At 41.8% G+C, this 22,846-nt stretch overlaps 2 protein-coding genes across 2 annotated transcripts in view; both read left to right on the top strand.

The window, feature by feature from the left end:
- The window catches only part of pip5k1ca (phosphatidylinositol-4-phosphate 5-kinase, type I, gamma a), a 50,152-nt gene extending 34,035 nt beyond the window's left edge, over positions 1-16,117 (top strand). Inside the window, exons 12-17 of the mRNA XM_083768119.1 lie at positions 774-935; positions 1,956-2,097; positions 2,690-2,722; positions 3,011-3,130; positions 6,541-6,850; positions 13,898-16,117. Of these exons, the coding sequence (XP_083624245.1) occupies positions 774-935; positions 1,956-2,097; positions 2,690-2,722; positions 3,011-3,130; positions 6,541-6,850; positions 13,898-13,900 (770 nt within the window). The 3' untranslated portion in view covers positions 13,901-16,117. The remainder of the gene's footprint in view (positions 1-773; positions 936-1,955; positions 2,098-2,689; positions 2,723-3,010; positions 3,131-6,540; positions 6,851-13,897) is intronic.
- Positions 16,118-16,834: 717 nt separating this feature from the next.
- On the top strand, positions 16,835-22,112 carry LOC310860164 (ras-related protein Rab-11B-like). Its single transcript, XM_083766949.1, has 5 exons — positions 16,835-16,958; positions 18,570-18,765; positions 19,581-19,774; positions 20,208-20,288; positions 20,380-22,112. Exons 1-5 carry the CDS (start codon positions 16,919-16,921, stop codon positions 20,523-20,525), a joined length of 657 nt encoding a protein of 218 aa, XP_083623075.1. The 5' UTR covers positions 16,835-16,918; the 3' UTR covers positions 20,526-22,112.
- The last annotated feature ends 734 nt before the right edge of the window (positions 22,113-22,846 follow it).

The raw sequence follows: 22,846 nt of genomic DNA, 5'->3' as shown, positions 1-22,846 counted from the left end.
TGTATTGTTGCCAAGCCTTGTCAGGGAAATAATATTGCTGAATGCCTTATTTGGGCGTGCAAAATGTCACGCTGGTGGGAAAAGGTCAATTTGATTTCCCATTGCATCCCACTTCAAAGATGAAGGTTTGCACATAAATCAAAGGGTAATTTGATGTTTCTGTCAATGTTAAAAAAGTGTAAATCATCTCATTCTCAACCAATCCCACCGGTCAATCACAACTTGCGTCCTCACTTTTGTCTTCAATGTTTGTGTTCACACAAACACTCAAAGCTGTGCATTGGAGGGGCTGGCGTCCCTCAAAAATCACACATGTGTGAAGTGAGGGGTGCCCAGATTTTTGGGGGCATGTTGATGTTCACCCATCAAAATTGAAAAATGAAAATGTAGGCTATTTATATCAGCGAGATGACGTCTTACGTCATCATAATTTACCCTAAACCCAAGTCCATAGACTTGGCCGACACAAATTTCATCATCATTTTACCCTAAACAAACATTAAAGTCCATAGACTTGGCTGGGCCGGGAAATGTATAATTATAGGCTCTTGACAAAAGTCCATAAACTTGGCTGGCCTATGATGTAATTTCGAACAGCCATGCAGTGGAGGGGCTAGCGGCCCTCAAAAAAGATAGTGTAGATGTTTGTAGTCTACAGTATATGGGTATTGCTTGTACCATAATGAAATTATGCATTATTCAAAAGCCATGCATTGATTTGAGAATATTTGAGCGGCAACAGTATTTATCATCACACTTTCCATTTCCACCAGCTCTTAAGTCATCTCCGTCTAAGAAAGGCCGCGTGTCGTTGTCGGTGCCCAAGTACGTCGGTCCTGGAGCGGCCTGGTCCGCCAGCCGGCTGCCCTGCGAGAGAGACCAGAACATCTATGACCTGAGAGGAGCACGCAGCTTTCCTACGCTGGAGGACGAAGGTAGACGATCCGTGTCAGACTTTCTCTCTCTCTCTCTCTCTCTCTCTCTCTCAGGTAGATAGAAGTAGAATTGTTAACCCATTCTGACCTGAGATCAGATTCTAAAAATGTCTATTACATCCTGACAGTTTCATTATTAACCCATTCTGACCTGAGATCAGATTCTAAAAGTGTCTTCGATTGTTCAAAAATAGCAGACCTACAAGCTCGTATCGCGCCACTCGGTGGCGCGATATGAGCTTGTAGATCTGCTATTTTTCAATAGGTAAAGCATAACATGATGCCAACACCAAAATGGGTGCCCGGTCAGAATGGGTTAAATACTAGAAGCTCGACCCGCGTCTAACGCCACATGTTTGTGTCGCAGTGCGATCCGAGTGAGACACACACACAATCACACAGTGCCCACTGCTGACCGTGTGTTTTCTGTTCTGTGCTGTGTTGCTATTGTTCCGTATTGTTGTTTCTCCGTGAATGTCGTGTGTCCAAGAGTGGTGCAACAGAGTGAAAATATAAGTAGCACTGAGAAGCCAAGCGTTTCTTTTGGTCCATCGCATCACAGAAACAAAGCTGGGTTGTAAATGCAGAGGTAAAGTGAACGATGTCAGAGCACAGGCGTAAACAGCACTTCCGCATACTCCGCATACGTCAGGGTCTATGACATGATCACCTGATTGTGAACACAGGCAGAATTCACTAAAATGTACAGTATATATCTGGTTTTGGGTACTGACATTTTTGAAAAATAGAAGCAAAAATCCTAATTGGCGCTCAACGACCAGAATCTTAACATTCCACATTTATAAACTATGTAATCCTATTGCAGTTTCATTTCTGAGTTCTGAAATCTTATGTCCTGGGGATAGAAACTGTACCTGAGCCTACATAATGAGGAAATTGGCTGCCGGGGGGGGGTACACATTGTCAGTTATCAACTGTCGAGTCACACAGCATAATATCATGACATAATATCATGGTCCAATCTCACTACTCTTCTTTATCTCTGTCTTTCTCTCCCAGGGCGATCTGACCTCCTAACCTCCACCCCTCCGTCATTTGAAGAGGCCACCACTGCCTCAATCGCTACCACACTCTCCTCCACCACCTCTCTATCCATTCCTGAGAGGTCTCCGTCTGACACATCAGAGCACCCGCGCTACAGGTACCAACACACATAAGATATCCCACATTACACAGTTGTGTTCAGTTCCATGTGTAAGCAACTGCTACGCCTGTTGTCTCTGTGACATGAATTCACTATATTTTATATACATACGTATATTGGTATTGCTTGACAAAGATAAGAGGAAGGTTAAAATTATGAGAAAATTATATTGTCTTATGAGAATTCTTATAATGCGTTATGAACATGGAATACATAGCAAGTTATGAAGTATTATAATACTTGATATTATAAGTCATTATAATAAAGTTTATAATGTGTTATGATTAAGCTTTTAAAGTATAATGATTATTTATCAGCACTTATAAATATAATTATACATGTTTATGAGAAGATTATAATATCTTATACTGTAAGTGTGTTCATAATGCATTATAAACGTGGGATGCATAGCAAATGTTACCATTTTGGTAACAGTCACATACATCAAATATGAGATGAAATCATATGAAATGTCTACGTATGTTGAAGTCCTGTCACATAATTTAGGAACCCGCCCTGATGTGCTACCCAGTATGACAACCTACCATAAAGCTTGTATTGACACTGTTCTCTCTGTCCCTGTCCCTAGGAGACACACCCAGTCTGTCAGCCACGACGGGCGGTGAGTCTGCAGCACAGTGAATGCTGCTTTCACTTCACAAAGGCCATGCTTGTTTTAACAAGTTAACATGCTGAAAGTCCCATTACGTGTTTCCACAGCTCTTAGTTTCATATTTTATACAGCACCAGAGGCGTGTTTGGGTGTGGTAGGCGTGTGTGAATGGAAACTGTGCTAGGTCAGTCTGTTGGTCTATGTTTATGAGTGGGACTTTGTGTGTGCGAGGCTGTTTCACTTTGTACATACACGTTATTTCCTCTGAGTGTATTCTGTGTTTGTTTGTGGGAGCAGAACCCAGGAGGAGTTGCGTTGTCATGATGAGGACCAGCAGACCATCACAGTGGAGGTGGAGGTGAAAAGGCATGACAGTGAACCCACCATCACTATTCCACAGAGCTGGCCTGACACTAGGTACGTGTGTGTACGAATGTGTGCATGCGTGTGTGCGATGCCTTAGGACCAGTACCAGTGTTGGATATGTCATGGGTCACTTGAGGATAATATATAAATTAATTATTCTTGTCCAGTGACACACACTAGACTAGGTACACAGTAAGAGTGTTAATTTAACTCTTGAACTCCCTTCATTCTCATTGTCACAAATGGATGAGTTAATACTGAGGAGCTCTTGTTGTTTCATGTACTTCAGTTGAAAGTTCTTGGTATTATACTATTGGAAAGCCTATTTGAAGCACTCATTTGTTGGGCATTGAAATATTAGTTTTAACTTCTAACACGTGCTGCTCTGATCGCTAAAACCCATGCTACGGCGCCCTCAGTACCATCAGGACCAGTATGTTCTTTCCTTTGGAAACAACAAGAAATAGAACCCTGCATGCCAGGTAAAGAGCATGCGACCTAATAGGGGGTTAGCTAAGCTGTAGAGCCATTATAATGAGTAGTCCATGACCCCAATCATTAATATGACTGAGTTTGGCACCCTGCTATAAATAATCTGCTGCCAACCTCCAACCTAGACTAAGCCAGCTGTTGGGTGAGCACCCCTCACTGTACAACATGAAACACACACATGTACGCCAACGCACAACCTCAGCAATTTAAGTCTGAGATACTTACGTCCCATGGACAGAAAGAATATGGAGGGCGAATGTAGGCGAGTGTATGTGTGTTTATCAGGATTTATTTTGTAGTGTGTGTGTGTGTGTGTGTGTGTGTGTGTGTGTGTGTGTGTGTGTGTGTGTGTGTGTGTGTGTGTGTGTGTGTGTGTGTGTGTGTGTGTGTGTGTGTGTGTGTGTGTGTGTGTGTGTGTGTGTGTGTGTGTGTGTGTGTGTGTGTGTGTTGGGTGCGCTATGGGTTGACACTGTGAGGGAGTGAATGGTTTAGAAAAGCCCCAACATAGGCAAACCAGAAAGTCAATATAGGGCTGTGGATTAATCCCCCACCCGCAAAACACAGAGATAAGCTAGACCTCCCCATATTCTAAAATGTTTAAAGATTACTTTTATCTCACTTTAGCTTCATTTTAAACTGAACATGAAATTGAATGAACTGGACTGGATTGGAATCAATTGGATGATCAGGGTGAGGCTGCTGAGACTGATTAAACATCTGCGTCTGATGGCAGCCCAGCAGGCCAAATGACGTCATGATGACGTCCTCCATGGTGACGTTCAGGACGTTAAGGCCATCACAGCCCATATGGGGAGGATCTTTATGTCATTTCAAGGACGTCTTCACCAGTTGGAATAATATATGGTAGGTTATTCTGGGCCAGATCTGACTAGTTATGACTTATGATATGACTTACGTTGATCTGGCCTCGATCGGACTCCCTCTGATTGTTCCAGGGATGTCTGTCTTAGTGGGCAGAATTAATGTTGGTTGAAATCATGTGATATTCTGGGCCAGATCTGACTAGTCTGACTTGATCTGGCCCCAATAGAGATGTCACAAATTGATCCAGGTCCTGACCGTGCTTGCTGGGAGGGGCTCTAGGGGCTCAACATCATGGCCTGAGGTTCTGGAAGGAGCTTGCTGCAAGCATGGCTGTGGCTGAAGGGCTAGTGAATGACACAGAGCCAGCAACAGGGTCATGGACCATCTGGATGCCCCTGCTTCTCCAAGCAGCCTGAGATCACCTGCTGGTGAGAGCAGAGAGAGGATGAGACGGGGAGGACAAGAAAGGGGGCTGTAGAGATAGAGTGTAACAGATAGGGGGAGACTGTCACCCTGTGCCCCATTCAGTCAATCGGCTCTCTCCTTGTAAGATGCCAAATCTGCTGTTCCTCACTATTCATTCACTAGAGTGTTACTCTAGCGAAGCGACGCTCAAACACACAAGCTGAGAAAGCAGTCTGGATAAGCCTAAATCCTTTCTGCTAATAGTCAGTGATCTGGACAGGAAGAATAATGGATTGTGTTAACACACAGACAGCTGGTAAGTCTTAGAGTGGCGGCTGGCAACTAGACAATGAATACACACAACCCATGCACGCATGGCACGTGTGCATGCACGCACATACACATTACACACACACACACACACACACACACACACACACAGTCTCACACACACACAGTCTCACACACACACACACACACACACACACACACACACACACACACACACACACACACACACACACACACACACACCATCCATTACACTTTACTTAGAGCCTGTTTGTTCAAATCTAATAGCCCTGCACATCTGTTCTGTTTTATTAGAGTTGCTTACTGTAAGTGCCCCAATTAATGGGGCTTGATGTACTGTGTGTGTGTGTGTGTGTGTGTGTGTGTGTGTGTGTGTGTGTGTGTGTGTGTGTGTGTGTGTGTGTGTGTGTGTGTGTGTGTGTGTGTGTGTGTGTGTGTGTGTGTGTGTGTGTGTGTGTGTGTGTGTGTGTGTGCAGGTGTGTGTGTGTGCACGCGTGTGAGCGCGCACGTGTGTGTGCGCACGTGTGCGCGCGCAGGTGTGTGTGCGCGCGTGTGCGTGCGTGACGTGTTATAGGGTGCACTGTGTGGGAGGGAGTAATGGGTTTGGAAAAGACCTAACACACAGGCAAACCAGAACGTCAGAGTACGGCAGTGGGGCAGGATGGCTTCAGGACTGGAGCTGGGGTCTGGGAACAACAAAACAAGTGTTGTGTGTTCTTAATGTATTGTATGCTCATGTGTAGTCTAGTGGTGTATGTATGTAAGTGTTGTACTGGGATCAAACTCACAAATTGGGGTGTATTTGCCCAGAAGTCAAGCAGAGATTATCAGACTAATCAATTTTGTCAATGATAAAAAAGCTCTTTAGAATTGTTTTGTGTTATATAATTTAAAAAAAATTGCATCTTGATTATTTAATTAATTGAAAAAGTAGTCAATAGAATATTCGCTTAGAAAGTAACCGATAGAGTCAGCAAGATTATGTCAAATGACCCATTTGACAATTTTACACTATGATCTGTCAGTGTTATATTAGTACTAGGGATGTCCTGATACACTTCTTTTTTTTCCGATCCGATCCCGATACCACAATTTACCAGAGAATTATATATATAATAATAAAATAAATAAAACATATCTTATTTTGAAGTCCACAAACCGGGAATCTATCTAGCTATATATCTCGTGTTCTGTTTATACCAGACTCCTCAATCAAATGTGCACTTGCAGTTTGGGCAACATTTTATTTACCTGCCATAGTGTCAACCCCTTACCCCTGTGTCGGATCGTTGGTTAGACTGGCATATTCGCCGATACCGATATGACCAAATAAGGGCCGATCCGATACTTTTCCGATACCGATACAGTAGCGGGACATCTCTAATTAGTACCAACCTTACCTCCCTTTCTTTTCTCTTCCTCCACAGTGAGGTAGAGGAAGCAGCTGGAGCTGAGGTTCCTACTGGGGCTGAAGCTCCCGTTGCTGCTGCTGTTGCTGCTCCTTCTGCTGCCGCCGCCACTCCCAGCTCTTCCATGGCTCCTGAGGCCTCTTCCCACTCCTCTTCCCCAGCTGCCGCTTCCTCTCCTGGGACTGCAGAGGCCACGGATCCCCTGGAGGCTCTATCCAGCCCGGTGGTCGTGGTAGTGGAAGCAGATACGGCCAGCCTGGTGTCGGGCTCCGGGTGTACCAGCCAGGCTTCCGTAGATGATGAGGACGACGTGCCAATCACAGACCTTGTAAGCTAAGCTAGGCCAAGCTAAAGCCTTTTAGCCTAAGTTAACACTTACAGTTAACAGACCTACAGTACTAGGGTATAGACACATGCAAACATATTGTTGGATGCAGAAATTCACAGTTTGACTTTAATGATTCCTCAAGACTGATATAGTAGGGATTTATAAATGATTCGGACAGATAAAGGCAGACAAACCATGCACTCAATGAAGTGATACGTTGTAAGACTTACCAGACTACTGAGGAGGGCCAGCTCCAATCAATCACTTACCGGTACATCATTTTTACATAGCCATTAAAGGACCACTTCGCCCATTTTCTCGGTGCTCACTAATGCTCATTAGAAGATGGCACCATTTATGTCTACTCTGTATGTGTCTCAGATGAGGGCTGTGGACAGTTCCGAAATCTGCCTACCAGTGACATCATCATGACAGTAGGCAGGGATTGGTAATTAAATCTTTTTGGCTTCTATTTCAGAATGCTAACTTTCCAGGAAGAGAAAGGCATCAGTTTCTATTAGCTTGGAATCCCCATTGATGTTGAGAGTAGACAGAAATTGTGCCATCTTAAACCTAATTTATAGTCTGAGCTACGTGTTCTGAGATTTACAGGAAGTGAATATGGTATTGCGTATCTCGTCTTTTGATCGAATACGTTATTAAAGTGATTATTAACACAAAAAGCCCTATAGTGGGCTGGTTTCCATTGTGGTCCATTGTAGCAGCCTTCTCAACCAATCAGAGCCAGCAAAGTCAATCATTTTTCCAGAGGTATGCGACAACATCGACACTTCCACTGCCATACATAAATTATCCTTTATTATAATGAACATTAGTGAGGACCAATTAGGTTGAAAGTGGGTGAAGTGCTCCTTTAAAATAGCATGGCATATTCAGCTAGCATCCTGGTGTGATATATGTGTTGTCAGAATATATTATATTATGCGACATATATCAACATATATTGCAATAAAATATGATTTCATTGCAATATGCATATTGAACTGTTGCTCATGATTGAATGGACTAGTCTGAGCCTGTACGATGCTGTCCTACAGAAGCGTTGACACAAGGACCTCAGAGAAGATGCCGAGTCCAGACCACTGGTATGAGAGAGATTAAGAGTGCGGTGCGGTGTGCAATGCAGTGTATTTAATAGCATGTCGCAGTCGTCCAGAAACCTTGTATCCCCATATTTCAACTTTTTACGTTTTTTTCCGCAAACTGTCAAAATGCCATGATTTATCGTTATGTACGTGACTGTCGCGCAAATGTAGAGAAATGTAGATCTAACAGCTGGCTTCACCTCACTTGCCACGGTGTTGACAGCTTTGATATTAGTAAGAGCTGGAGTCAGAGAAAGGGAGACGCATGCGTGCAATATTCTACTGTTCGACGGATGTTAGGTTCTTAGCTTACTTATGATCCTTCATCCTTGATGACTATTTCTCTGTATTTGATGTAGGCCTATTACCATTATGTTGTTTTGCTTACTGTAAGTAGCTCTGGATTAAGAGAGTATCTGCTAAATGTCTAAATTGTAATTGTGTATGTGCGTGCGTGTTTGTCCTCCCGGCAACAACCACCTACCATCAGATCTCTCTGATAGTGTTGTTTTGGCAGGTCTAAATACTCCCAGAAGCAGAGCCATGAATGAATGTATGAGGGGCTGGTAGAGGATAGCAGATAGAGCTAGTGATCACAGCTCCAGATAGTGAGCTTCAACGTGGAAAAGTACTCACCTTTTGTAGAATTAGTAAATAGGGCTTGCAAACTTCGCTTGGGACGTGGTCTCGAGATTTGGGGGGAGGGCGAGGGCGTGTCCAACATCTGCCATGTTGGGTGTGTCACGTCACTACTTACTTACCAACGGACAGACGAGCAATATTACACCAGAGGGTGTGCATTACCCGTGATTATTGGACAGTGATGTGGTCAGGAACGAGGCAGTTCCGCAAGCATCACTGAAGTGCCAATATATGGTAAATATACATGGTTTCCTTTCACATCTGGTGGTTCTGCTCTGGAGGTGTGTTTTCTGTCAAACACCCTGTGATTTATATGCAGTTCTGCGACATGTTGTGAGCTTGTTGATCAGCTATTTCAGACCCACGACCCACACAGTCGAGTATGACTCTGGCTTTAAATGTGCCATCAGAGGTCCTACATAGCAACAAGTTAGTCAGCGAGCTCCCTCACTTAACCCATTGATGCCTGAGGCCGAATCTGGGAACGCCTTCTAGGGCCTGACCTAAGGTTTCTGAAAACCTTCAAATTCTGATGATTTCTTTTTAAATAGTTATGTTGCTACATGTATAGCAATAGCTGATGAGACACAGAGAGCACGCCGGCATCAAGGGTAGAACAACGTATACGTTGCAGCAGGCGTCAATGGGTTATTTATCAGTCTGCTCACATAGCCTGCCCTGCCCTGTCTCAACTTAAGAAGAGCCAGTTATTATTCATTCAGTGGAAACGAAGAGAGACACAGGGTCAGGAGGACACACTGTGCACAACCATACATTCTCAGATGTAACTAGTACTACACAGCACGTGACACACACCCCCCCACACACACACACACACACACACACACACATATACCTGCACGGACACACACACCTGTCCAGTGAAAGTAACTGGTCTGGTACTGTAGTGACCAGTAGTGACCTACAGTACCAGATGCTCTTTCACCCCCTGCATCCACAGGAGTTTTACACACTTAAACCTGTTTTTCTGTCGAGTAAATACATGGTGGCATACAGTGTACACTGTTACACGACAATTAGGATAAGGTATATTTGGAGCCTTTACATTTTTTCTTCAGAATATACACGCATATATACCGGTATGCATGCATTAGCATTAATATTGTAGCCTATACCATAGGGATTGTGTCAAACTGCATAACATGCAGGATTTACGCACCCCTGTCGCAAGGATTTTGAGTGACACTGAACAGAAGGACAAGGCAAGATATCTCGGGAAGGGGGGTTGGGGTTGGGGATGACTTCACTTGTATTGAACGGAGAACCAGCTAATAGACATGGGATTGCCCCGGCATGATATATAATCACCCCACTCCCCCGGGAAATATCAGTATATCGTTCGGCGGTGAGGAGTCTGGAGTGATTGCTGAAGTCAGCTGAGGCACTGCGCAGCTAGCGCTCTTCACTTCACTAGTTCGTCTGAATTACTTGTGTTTGAATTATTCAACCACGATCAACAGTCTCCACATTCACTTTTCATGACTATGTTCCTCCTCTCCTTCAGCTGCGGTTTCATTTTCCTCTCCTTCATCTACGCTCGTTCTCTTTTGGTTATTATACTCCTTCAACCACTTCACTTTCCCCATGAATTTTATTTTTCACTCTGCAGGCCTCGGCTCTTTTGTGTATTTTCCCCTCGACTCTCATCTCCATCGTTGACCTCACTGTACCCTTTTTTATTTCTTTCTCTCTGCTCTGACTGCTCTTCCCCGGCTGTTATTGAAGTGGTGCGACGGCACAAGGGAATAAGGAGAGAAGGAAGAAGAATATGAAGAGGAGGAGCGGTGAACAGAAAAGATAGCAGCCTACTCTTGACTCCATCTCTGACCTTCTCATTATGTTTCACATTGCCCCTCCATTACTCTTGCTCTGCGGGGCCTGTCCCCGCTTACCTGCTGTATGTTTCCAGAAGGTTGGACCCAGATTGTCTCTACTTGTCTGAGGAAACCTCGGTTCAGCTGTCATTGTTGTTACTCCATTCCAGCAAGAAATTCTGGGTAGATATGCGCTGGTCTCAAATTGCAAATCTCCCAATTTCTCACAATCTCCCAAGCTTGTAGATGGGCTACTTTTGGCAAAGAGATGGGTGCAGGAAAATAAATGTAACCTAATGAAGGGACCCAGGACTGAGCCCTGCGGGACACCTGTCAATAAACAATATAGGGGTCAATTAACACTGAGAATCTTACAGCGTAGTTATTTGTCCAGTGTGCTGTTGCTGATCCTTTGTGAGTGTGCTCATGGTGTTGCCTCTGTGTTAAATGCTAGCGGTTGCTCAGCTGCTTGTGAAACACATCATGATAGGCCTACAGTTTGCAGTCATTTGCTCACACCCATCATAGTACCGCAGAATGTGTAGGCTTAGTCAGAATTCATAATTGGTGTCATGGTCAGTGGTTACACACTCTCCACTATGGATCTGTTTGTGGTCATGTTGAATTACAGGAGACATGTCGGAGACTAGGGATGACGAGGAGTGTTTTTCACTATTTTGAAAACCATTTTAAAATAGTTCAACTAGCCGACCTACATCTACACGTGAGCTTGTAGATCAGTTATTTGAACTATTTTTTTAAAAGGTATTTTAAAATAGTAAAAAATGGCAAATAGGTTTAGGGATAAGGGGTATTGGGTGGCAAGATATAGCGCTCTGTGTCCATTTAAAAATAAATAATATATGTTTATTTTACTCCCAGATTTTCATTTTAATTGACATTTAGTTAAGCCAATTTGCTTGTGTCAGATTACTCTGTTTGTAAGATGCTTTAATGGCGGCACGGTTTTGACTGTGTGTGTGTGTGTGTGTGTGTGTGTGTGTGTGTGTGTGTGTGTGTGTGTGTGTGTGTGTGTGTGTGTGTGTGTGTGTGTGCGTGTGCGTGTGCGTGTGCGTGTGCGTGCGTGCGTGTGTTCGTGTTCTGTGACATCAGCCCCCGGTGCCACCTCTGACTCCATCCATCACCATCATCCTCATCACCAACCTCACGTGCCTCAGAGGCAGCTTGCTCTCTTTTAAAGGGCCACTACCTAGAAAAATACATTACTGGAAGCCTTTTACAGAGGCTGGCCGGGTATCGTGGTGGAGTTAAAATACTATACAACCATTTCAGCACATCTATTGTCTGAGTCTATCTAAATAATAGAGACTTTCTTTGGAGGAAGACACCCCCCCCCCCCCCCTCCCTCTCTCTCTCTCTCTGGCTCGTTTGGCAGGCCTGGCATTCTGGCTTCCTTTCTTTCCATCCACTACTATTGCCACCCCCTCCTCCTCCTGCTGCTGCCCTCCCCTGTTTGGCTGATGCATCGACTCACTGTGTCATTTTGCTTCCTAGGAGATAGTCCAAATTAGGCAATGTAGAGATGGAATGATGCATGTGATTCATTACAGGCCACAGTTAAACCCATGATAATATTTAGTTCCGTAATTACGGTGTGTGTCAGTTTAAATGACTAGCGTGTTCTTCTTATTCCAAATGCAACCAGTTAGGTGTCATTGCTGGCATTTACGTTTTACATGCCTATATGTATATAAGCCTGCAGTGAAGTCCAATGTGCATTAACATTTCACAATGTCTTTAACACTATCATTCTTACAGTTGAATGTTCTATCAAGCTGACACTTTCTAATCTGTCTGGGCAGCATTTCCTCCTTTTTTATTGAACATAATCACATGGCGTATGATATATTTTGCTTTTATGTCATACTCAGATGGTGGAAAACTTATGGCAGTGATGCTGTTTTAATACAGCATCACACTTACTTTAACCACTTTAACCATGTTTTATACGTTGTGAGAAAAACTCTCCCTCCCTCTCCTGAGTATGACGCAAGAGCAAAATGTCCACTGTGTGGATATGGTCAATGCATCTCTCTAATGTTCTTGTCCTGTCTCCTCTTTTCCTGCTCCTGTGCTCTTTTGTGTTTGTATTCCTCCTGCCTGCCCTTCCGTCGCTTCTGTCTGTGTGCCACTGGCCCTCTGGCCCCCTCTGCTGCGGTGCGTGTGTAAATGCAGCCTCCGGAGGACAAGACCTGGGTGTACTCTCCGCTACACTATGGCTCAGAGGAGCCTGTGCCAGATGGGGATGGGGAGAGTGAGACAGTAAGTGAGAAGGAGTAAAATATACAACAGGAAAATTCCCTTAAAAAAAAGTCCTAGAATTCCACAGAATTCAGCCCTATAGACCAGGACCATCTTCTCCTGGGAGGTCCCTGTATTTAAAGGCAGTCTTGGATTACAAGGATTGGCAGGTTAATCTCCGTCCTTATGAGGGAAGCTTTGATTTATTTTAGTAGGCTGGTTCTATTTAGATTAAACATAACTCTCCGTCTTATCAGGTTCATTGAATTAGGCAAGACATCTACAGTATGTCTGGGCCGACATTTGGTTTGATCTGTACTGTACATCAGTGGGTGGGCTATGGTCACTACCGCCGTCAACCTTACACCACCCATGTAGTCCTCCAGCAGCATGAAGGACAGTGTTTACTACACTGCCTCCCACCGTCTGACTGTGTGGCGTCTCTCCATGTCTTCACCTCATACATCACCATGGCAAGACTCCCACAGCTGGATAGTTAATGTTAGACACCGGGGACATTTTTTTTCTTTTCTTTCTTTCTATCTTTTTTATATACCGGGTATCTCAATAGTAATTTGTGATCCTATTCCGAATCCTAACACACAGCTGGGTCTATGTTTTTCTGAGAGGTTGGTCTCTCAGACAGTTGCGGTTGACCTAGCTGTTGTTAAACCAAATTTACTTTAATATATGACAATTTTGCTCGTGGGGGAAATAATAGATTTTCGGTGAGCGTCACCATCAGGCTTTGGCTTGGTTTTGCTCTCTTACCTCTTTCCAGTATTGCCTGATCCACAAGATATCCCACCAAATGTACAACATGGCTTTGTAAGATAGCTAAAGCACAATAAGACTGAACTGTCTTAAAAGCTCACTGACACCTGCCAGTTCTTAGCTGTGGTTTTAAGCTGCAGACATTCTGCTCACTGGAGCATACCAGTCTTTTTGACATGTGAGTCCTTTGTCACTCTTAATTTGATATGATTTCATACTCCAAACAGTTGTTTGATATGAAATACAGTAGATAGATGTCTCTTCAGCTTTAATATTCTTACTCTGATTTATTTGTACTGGATTGGATCGGTCAGGTCAATATATTTACTTTCATTAATGCCAGAAGACAGGTTTTTGCTTTATGATGAATGGTCATGTTTATCATCCCCCTCCTCCTCTCTCTCTCTCTCTCTCTCTCTCTCTAACAGTAAAGCTTCCTCTCAGCCAGTGGAAGGTGCTTTCATGAAGAGGACCAGACCTGGTGTGGTCCAGACCTCACCAGTGGCAGCAGGATCCCAGTCCAAACCTGGATTTTAAACATTGTTACAAAAATGAACGAAAATAAATGTGAGAGAAAAATAGTGACCGGCTACAGGAGGGGGGGGAAATGTGCAGTGATGACATCACCGCTCATTCTCACTTCCATTCTCGACAACTTAAAAATAAAGAGTAAACCTATAGCAAAATAACAAACACAAGTCTTTTTGGGAATGTCCCATTGGTTACAATCATAAATGTTATTTATTTTCTCTTTTTTCATTAACAGAAATATTTCTTACATTTTATTTTCTTTCTGCTCTGTGTTAATCCTACATTATTACGTTTATCCCCTGCCAAAAAAAGAACAAAATAAAAATGAGGTCAATGATCACCAAACAACAAAAAAGAGTAATGTTTGCGAAATCAAAACACCCTCACATTCCTGTTAGTGAACATATTCAGTGGTGAGAAACTTTAATGTTTTTACTTTGAATCATTCTCTTTGTATCTTTTATTTTTATCTGGGCACTTCACTACTGTGAACATTTATTTTGTTTTTATTTGTGTGGGGTCATGGCCTTCACTATGATCATTCATAGTGAACTAGTTGCAGTGCAAACTCTTTGCTTTTACAATTTAATATTCATTTGTAGCTGATGGCTTGTTCAATAATAGCTCATTTCAATGGTTTGTTTTTACATCAAGTGTTTATCATTATTTCATGGATGTTCAGTGTTACAACTTACAACTTTTTACTGAAATACCAACCCCCAAAGTAGTGGAATCAGTCGCAACACTAAGAGAGTAGACATTGTCAATCACTGTATTCATATTTTCATCATTACAATGTCTTCCAATGTTGCCCTGCGTATGGACAGATGCAAACAGAAATCAACATATCAATGATGGTTGACTTTTGACACTACTGGTCATCCTAACATCATCATCCAATTGAATTAATTGAGTTAATATTTTCAGTATATTTCAATGAACATGGTATGTTGCAATGTTCTCTCTGAGACACATGGCAGTTTGTAAATGGATTTGGAGTTTGCACTTAAGAAAAGGACCTGAAAATGAGCTAGTCATAGAGGCCAAATTACACACAATACTACACAACACTCCAGAATTCTTCATTTTCCGTTGTGTTAGCAATGAGTAGGTTTTTAGACGGCACTTTAGTTTACCATTATTGAGTGTGTAAAAGGTGACGTTAATCACAATCGTTACACAGGATTAGTGTTGTTTACAGTAGTTTCTGTGACAGCATATGATTCTCAACTAAGATACATTTAGGCTTTATTGTCACAGGTAGCAATTTTCTTCAGTTAGTTGGTATGCTGTGTGTATTTGTGTGTGTAAGGGAGTTCATGTCAAAGTAAGACATAGTGAAATAGGGATCATTTCATTCTCATGATGTGCAGTGGCCAGTTGTAACATGTTTGCTGTTGTTCATCGGGTGGAGAGCATAGCAGCAATATTTTTGTACAGTCTGTTTTTTTTAGTTATTTTAATTGCCTTATTGAGGAATCTGAAATGTAGGCCTATCATTTCCCCCCCCCATTATTGCTGTTGTATTTATTTATCTCTCCGATAGTTGTACTCCTGAGAATGTGTACATAGAATTATAAATACATATATAAAAATATATAAATATATTTTCCATTTTAATTGGAGAATATTATTTTTATTTGTTTTTGTTTTTTGCTGCTGGCAAGAAATTATTACGATTTACATGATTTACCGTATCATGTTCTTCAATGTGATTAATGAGATGCAGCTATATTTATGGTCTATAAATTGGAGCTGTTTCTTTGTAAGATATTCTAAACTGAAAGATTTGTTGATTTTAATGTACATGCAAATCAGTGGGGGTTCTTCTGACTGTCCAGCTGTGTTGTGTATGTGTTTTCAAATCGCCATGTGCCCTCTTTGTAGGGAGAGTCCTTTAGGCCTACAAAGACATAGCATGATTTAAAAATGAATATGCATATCAGACATGTGTATTTATGTATATCTGTCTATATTCATCTATTTATACAAGACGATAAATAGATGGCTGTGTGTGTGTGTGTGTGTGTGTGTGTGTGTGTGTGTGTGTGTGTGTGTGTGTGTGTTTGAACCCGATCAGAATGAATACAAAAATAAAGCAGTTCTATGTCTATGAATTGTTGTCGCTGTTTTATTTCTACCTACAGTACAGTATGTGTGCTGCGGTTTAGACAGAATTGCAAAAGACATTTCCAGTTTTTGTCCTACCCCAAGATCTCTTTCTTATGGAGTATGGAGACCACTTCAACCACTGCAGATGTGCTAGTTATATTAACATTCTTCACCAAGTAGATCAATGTATTTGTATCCTTTAAAATATGTTCTGGATTGGCAGCTTTAAGAAATGGAGAAGTATAGCCTATTGATCCATTCTATGAATTGCAATAACTGCCACTTTTGTGATACTGAAATTTAAACTACAGATCCTATGTTTATATTATGTTATATTCTAGGAGGATCTTTACAGGACTCACTGCAATGGCTGCATGACAACCAAAATCCGATTAGTAGGCCTACTTTCTCCTGTCACAAGAGAAAACGTTGTTTGGTATAGGCTATAACATGAAGGGCATAGGCCATAGACTCTGTCTACTAGTGTCTAGAGTGTCTTTATACTGACATTTTTCATCAACGCAGCATTTATATATATATATATATATATATATATATATATATATATATATATATATATATATATATATTATAGTAGTAGTAGTAATTTATTTTTATTTTGGTCAATATTGTTTTGCATACATTAGTCAGTCAGTCAGGATAAAGACGTTTCCCATTGGTCGATGCAGTCATCCGTCAGCTCACGTGCCCATTCCCTTCCTTGAAGTCTGGCCGGTCTGTAGACGGGATAGGAGCCGATATATCCATTCTAATAACTATTAAAAGAAGAAAAACAGCTTTCTGAGATGGGAAATCGAGATGACGAATACGACTATTTGTTCAAAGGTAAGTCAATCCCTCTAATTTACAGGTGAGGGTGTCATGGTGCCCCTGTTGTCTCACTTGTGGAAGTTGAGTGCCAGCACAGTGAGGAAGTGAACTGCTGGTTGCTAGCCAGTAGTGCTACATGATATCTGTGCTAAACTATACCCAACTGCAGGTAGTCTACCATAGATAACCAGCTAGTCGAGTAGATTAAAGCTGGAAACGTTAGGTAACTTAACGACAGAAATCTGGAATTCTGTATGCGTGGAAAAATCTAAAGTTTTTAGGGCCGGGACTAATTGCGATTAATTTAGATTAATTAACTACAGAAAAATTAATCGCGATTAACTACAGATAAATTAATCGCACCTTTTTTTTCACCGCGGAACGTTTCTCACTGGGCGCTTTTCTATAGTACTGAAAACTGGAAATAATAAAAAGTCACCCCATTTTGTGTTGCCTAGAACTGGAGGTCTGACAAAAACAGTAACAATATGAAGTAAGTACAGCTTTGTGATGTCACTGAGATGTACTTGTTAGTTGTTACTGTTTTTTTTTTTCAGACCTCCAGTTCTAGGCAACACAGAATGGGGTGACTTTTTATTATTATTTCCACAACAGGTATATTAATGACAGTAAAATGTTGAAAATGAGTGGTATCCTGTAGTCACTATTCGTTGATTCACTGGGATACCAAAAAACATTTAAAAAAAAGGTTTCTCGCTGTTCTCGGGTTGAATATTGATATGCGATTAAAATGCGATTAATCTAGATTAATTAATCGCAAAGCCTCTGATTAATTAGATTAATTTTTTTAATCGAGTCCCAGCTCTAAAAGTTTTATTTAGCAAATGCTGTCCATTGGTTCACTAGTCTAGAAGTACCATAGCTATAACCACCTGTGAATGACCATGAACGACTTGGATACATTTTAAGGGATTTTGAAGCCTAAAAACTGTTTACTGAGTAAACTCTGCACATGTACATGTAGCCAGTGCGGAAAATACATAAATCAGTCACTTGACTCAGTCATCATGTCTAGCATTTGGCCAGAGACATAAACATAACAAGAACACTGGTCTCAGCCTAGCCCCTCTCGGAACCCCCTCGGTTGAGCTCTTTTCATCGTTCACCCGTAGGGTCCCTTTGCATTTCTTCCACTCTCTATGGTTGTACATGCGCTCCGTTCAGGCCGATCTGCGCAGATGCCGTTAAGTATTTTTTTCAGTTTTTGCTGCTCTGAAATGTTCCCTTCCTTCCTTGACTTCCCATTGTACCGCCTCCCGCACCGACACTGGCTAGCTGCGCGTCCCTACGTTCCTGCCGCTGATCTGCTCTGTCGCAGCTAGCCAGAGGAGCCTGTCTACCATAGAGAGTGGAAGAAATGCAAAGGGACCCTACGGGTGAACGATGAAAAGAGCTCAACCGAGAGGGGCTAGTCTCAACCCTGATGAAAACATGTCTGTTGAATAAAGGTTTCCTCCTTTTTAAGTGTGCCCGCATCTCTGCGTTGTTCTATAGATGTGTTATTTTTTTTACTTTTTTACATTTTGTATACCTGCACACCTCCTGAGCACCTGCTTGCTTCCTTGCCTCGAATACTGGTTATGTTGTCATCTTTTTTGGCTCTAGTTGTTCTCATAGGAGACTCTGGAGTGGGGAAGAGTAACTTGCTGTCCCGTTTCACGAGGAATGAATTCAACCTGGAGAGTAAGAGCACCATCGGGGTGGAGTTTGCCACCCGCAGCATCCAGGTAGATGGCAAGACAATAAAGGCCCAGATCTGGGACACGGCTGGACAGGAGCGCTACAGAGCCATCACCTCAGCGTAAGATTAACATTTTATGTGTTTGCCTTCAAGGTAAGGTACTGCCTAGTGCAGTTATGTTAGGCCCAAACCCCACCAGCTGCAACTCCTTGCAAGTTGCAACTACTCGCAACTCCTTGCAACACAACAAACCACAGTTACCGTATACCCATGCAAAAGTAGTATGTTGCAAGCAGTTGTCTCTGGTGTGGTTAGGGCTTTAGAATGAGATGATTTAGCTTCCTGCACGTATGTCTATTCTTACTCCTTTGTAACCAGATACACCACCAAGATACCCATGTACCTGTCTAAATACTTCCTTAATGTTAACTAAGTCCACACCCACAACACCAGAGGGAGTTCAACAAACCATGTACAACCCAGATTCGGCACAAACAAGGGACTAAATTATTTTCGCTCCTATGCCACCAAAATGTGGAACGCCCTACCAACAGTCATTAAGACATGTGAATCCCTTGACTCCTTCAAAACCGATCTCAAAGGGCACCTACGGACGGCTGCAATTCGAAACTGGCCCCCGTAAAATCTGAATTCCCCCCCTTTTTCCCCTCACTGTATACGTTTCTTTTCCCTTTTTGCTTCCTTTATGATGAATTCCTGTTCTGTTCTTTAACTACCGGTATATAGAAGTGTCTATTTGTACGTCTATAAATGTTTTGATGAATTGAACATGGTGGACCCTCTTGTAAACAAGTGTAATGCTTAATTGGGTCGTCCACTCACAGTTAACTGCAGTCTTTGTATTGAGTGTGTGCTTGAAATGTACTGTAATTCTGCAAACTGTTAATAAATATTTCAATCAATCAATCAATCAGGTACTACCGAGGGGCGGTTGGTGCTCTCCTTGTTTATGATATAGCCAAACACCTGACGTATGAGAATGTGGAACGCTGGTTGAAAGAGTTGATCGACCATGCTGACAACAACATTGTGATCATGCTGGTTGGTAACAAGAGTGACCTGCGCCACCTCAGAGCAGTGCCCACTGACGAGGCTCGAGCATTCTGTGGTAATTCAATTCAAACTGTATTCAAGACACTCACAGCGGGGTCCATAGAGCGGAACACATAAAACATAAAAACACAAAAGTAAACAAACTATAAATAAACAAACAAGGGGGACTTATCTCGTTACATACAGGCTAGAATGCCAGTGGCTCCACAGCTTAGAATTAGATGATAACCTGACAGAGCTCTTAGCAGGGTTGGAAAGTGCTACAATGATGCTGTTCACAGAGTCTGTTAACCTGCACATAAATCTATACATCAGGTTTCGTAGCACAGCAGGGCAAGAGGGTACATTTATTTCTACAAAACTCCAAAAACATAATAGTGTTGTACATATAAATGTAATGCAATTAAGTTAGTCTATTATAAAATGCATGATTAACTTTGCTTTATCTAAAATACATAATAATTAACTTTGCTCTTTCTCTGGCTCAGAAAAGAACACTTTGTCATTCATTGAAACATCAGCCTTGGACTCTACTAATGTAGAGGAAGCTTTCAAGAACATTCTATCAGGTGAGAAGTGGCATCATGGGTCACAATTTGCCAATTAATTAAAAACATATCTATCTATCTATAATATATTCTTTTTGTTCCACTTCAACAGAAGTCTACCGTATTGTATCACAGAAGCAGATAGCTGACAAAGCTTCACATGATGAATCTCCAGGAAACAATGTAGTGGACATTAGTGTCCCTCCCACCACTGATGGGCAGAAAGGCAACAAACTACAATGCTGCCAAAGCCTGTGACACCCAACTGTACCTGCCCCCCTTTATTATCCCACAAGCTATACATTACTTGATTTCTGCTTTACTCTAAGCACCATATGCTGCTACTGTCTTTATACCTCCATGTGTAGAAGTCTCTGACTCTAAAAACTCCTTCAGAGTTTACATTCCTTGTTCTATGGTTTTCCCTAGAGTTACATGGACCAAAGTCCATGTTGGTTGTTTTGCAGTTGTTTTGCAAAATCAACACTGGTGAAGCAGCAGAGGCGGGGAGGGAGGCAGCTTTTTGGTAATAAGTAGACCCTATAGACTAGAGTTTCCAGTTGCCTCTTGAATTGTTCTGCTCTGAGTCCGGTGTGGAATTAAATGAGCCAGAGACATGATTTGTAGTGACTGTCTGAGGTTACAAGAACAAGAGTGAGACAAGCTGAGACAAATGTTTTCTATTTTATTGAGAAGCTAACTGCACAGAGATACCAAAGGAGAAAGTTCTATCAATCTCAATCTTACACTTCCTTACTGATGTTCCAGGTGATTTCATAAATCATTTTAAGTAATTTACACAACCACAGCAAATACTATAGCAATTGTATGATTCATTTGGTAGCTGGTGATGTAGTAAGCCATATCAGTCTGGAGTAGGGTGACCCCCTTTGCATGGGACAGTCCCTCATTTCCAAGACTTTAGGCATCCCACATATGGAGACCCTGCCCTACATTGTGACTGGCAAGTGTCAGTGTTCAAATGCCCTAATAGTTAGTCCCCCAATAGTTGCTCTCATTGTCTCTTTTCCCACGAGATGTGTTAAAGAAAACATGAGAAATATCCCCTATAGGCTACAGTACCATGTCGGCCATACCACCCATGACCAAATTAGCATCATTTTAAAACTAAATGTGACACCAGAGGGGTTTAATAACAAAATTATAGTCAATATTAGGCCTATTTGGTCGAATATGACATTGTCCCTCCCATCCCACTTGTCCCACGCAAGTGATACTTCTGTCCCTAAAATGAACAGTTTGGATCTGGTCACCCTAGTATGGAGCAAGTTCTTCTGAGCCTGTACTGTGACATATTTTTTCAATCAATCTGCCTAAAACATTTTTGTGCTTGTGTCCAGAACTTTCAGTGATCAAAACTACCATCTACACACTCTGTAGAGGCTACACCGGCATAAAAATTCACTATCCTGGATAATGAACTTTTTAGTGAATGGTGGTTGCATACTTTGCACCCAATCCCATCTTGTTGTTTTTGTTTACACGCTGTAATCTGAATCTGTTCAAGGAGAATGTGTTGGAACTTGGAAGGATGGGAAATTGGGAATATTGGATTATGCTCCAGCTCCACGCTCTCACAAAGCCATTTAAACTGCTATTAGTTTAGTTTGTTAATTGGAATTGACGAGCTACAGTTAAAAGAAAGTTGTTTTTGGTTTGTTGGTATGAATGCCTTATGTTTGTTATATGGCAGAAATGCCATTTGCAGTTATCCATACTGTAATGTCTTACTCTTGACATTTCCCATTTCAAAAAAATATATATAACTTTTTTTTTGCCATGGCAAAAGGAATACTTAAATATAAATAAACCCTATCCATCTGAGCAGGTGGCAACAATGTATTGTCTCCACCAGGCCGAAGGCATAGGGAGAGTATGTTTTGCAACAGTTTACCACTCTGTCCGTCCATCCATCTGTTACCAGCTAATCTCCGGCACTCCGGTTCTTTAGTTTGTAGTACGAGGGTGCTTTTACTTTGTATTTCCGGTTTAAGGCTTATTTGGCAGCCAGCCAGCAACTGAATGGTTATGGTAGCCTATATTTCAGTCACTGAAGTTCTCATTCAAAATGCATTTGGGATCTAGTTAAATAGATTTACTATTGTTTGTATATTGCACTTTTCACCAAGAAAGAACTAGACCATGGCTGTTTTAAGTGTATCCCAAATAATACAGTTGTATATCTAAAAGAACAAATATTTTAAAATGATTAGAATAGAATATTTCACAGAGAAGATTGCGTGCCCATCTAAATGTCTATATTTAGGCCATGTGCTGGATGTCAGGCATCAAGGAAGAGAAAGAACATCTGCACACTAGTTGCTAGAGCTTTATGAGATTGACTTTATTTAGAGGCAACAAATTGCAAAGTTTCACCTACTAGGCATCAGGTATTATTTTCCTGATGAAGACCTAGTAGGTCGAAACGTTGCAATTATGTGCAAATACATACTGTACAGTATGGTAACACTTGCTATGCATCCCAGGTCTATAAGTATAAAGCATTCCATAATGACATATAATCAATATACTTCATAATTACTGCCTGGTAATAACTA

The sequence above is a fragment of the Protomyctophum parallelum genome, assembly GCF_964188405.1.
Source record: "Protomyctophum parallelum genome assembly, chromosome: 6".
Taxonomy (NCBI): domain Eukaryota; kingdom Metazoa; phylum Chordata; class Actinopteri; order Myctophiformes; family Myctophidae; genus Protomyctophum; species Protomyctophum parallelum.
Note: the sequence above shows the minus strand (reverse complement) of the source record. Positions and strands in the feature narration are given on the sequence as shown.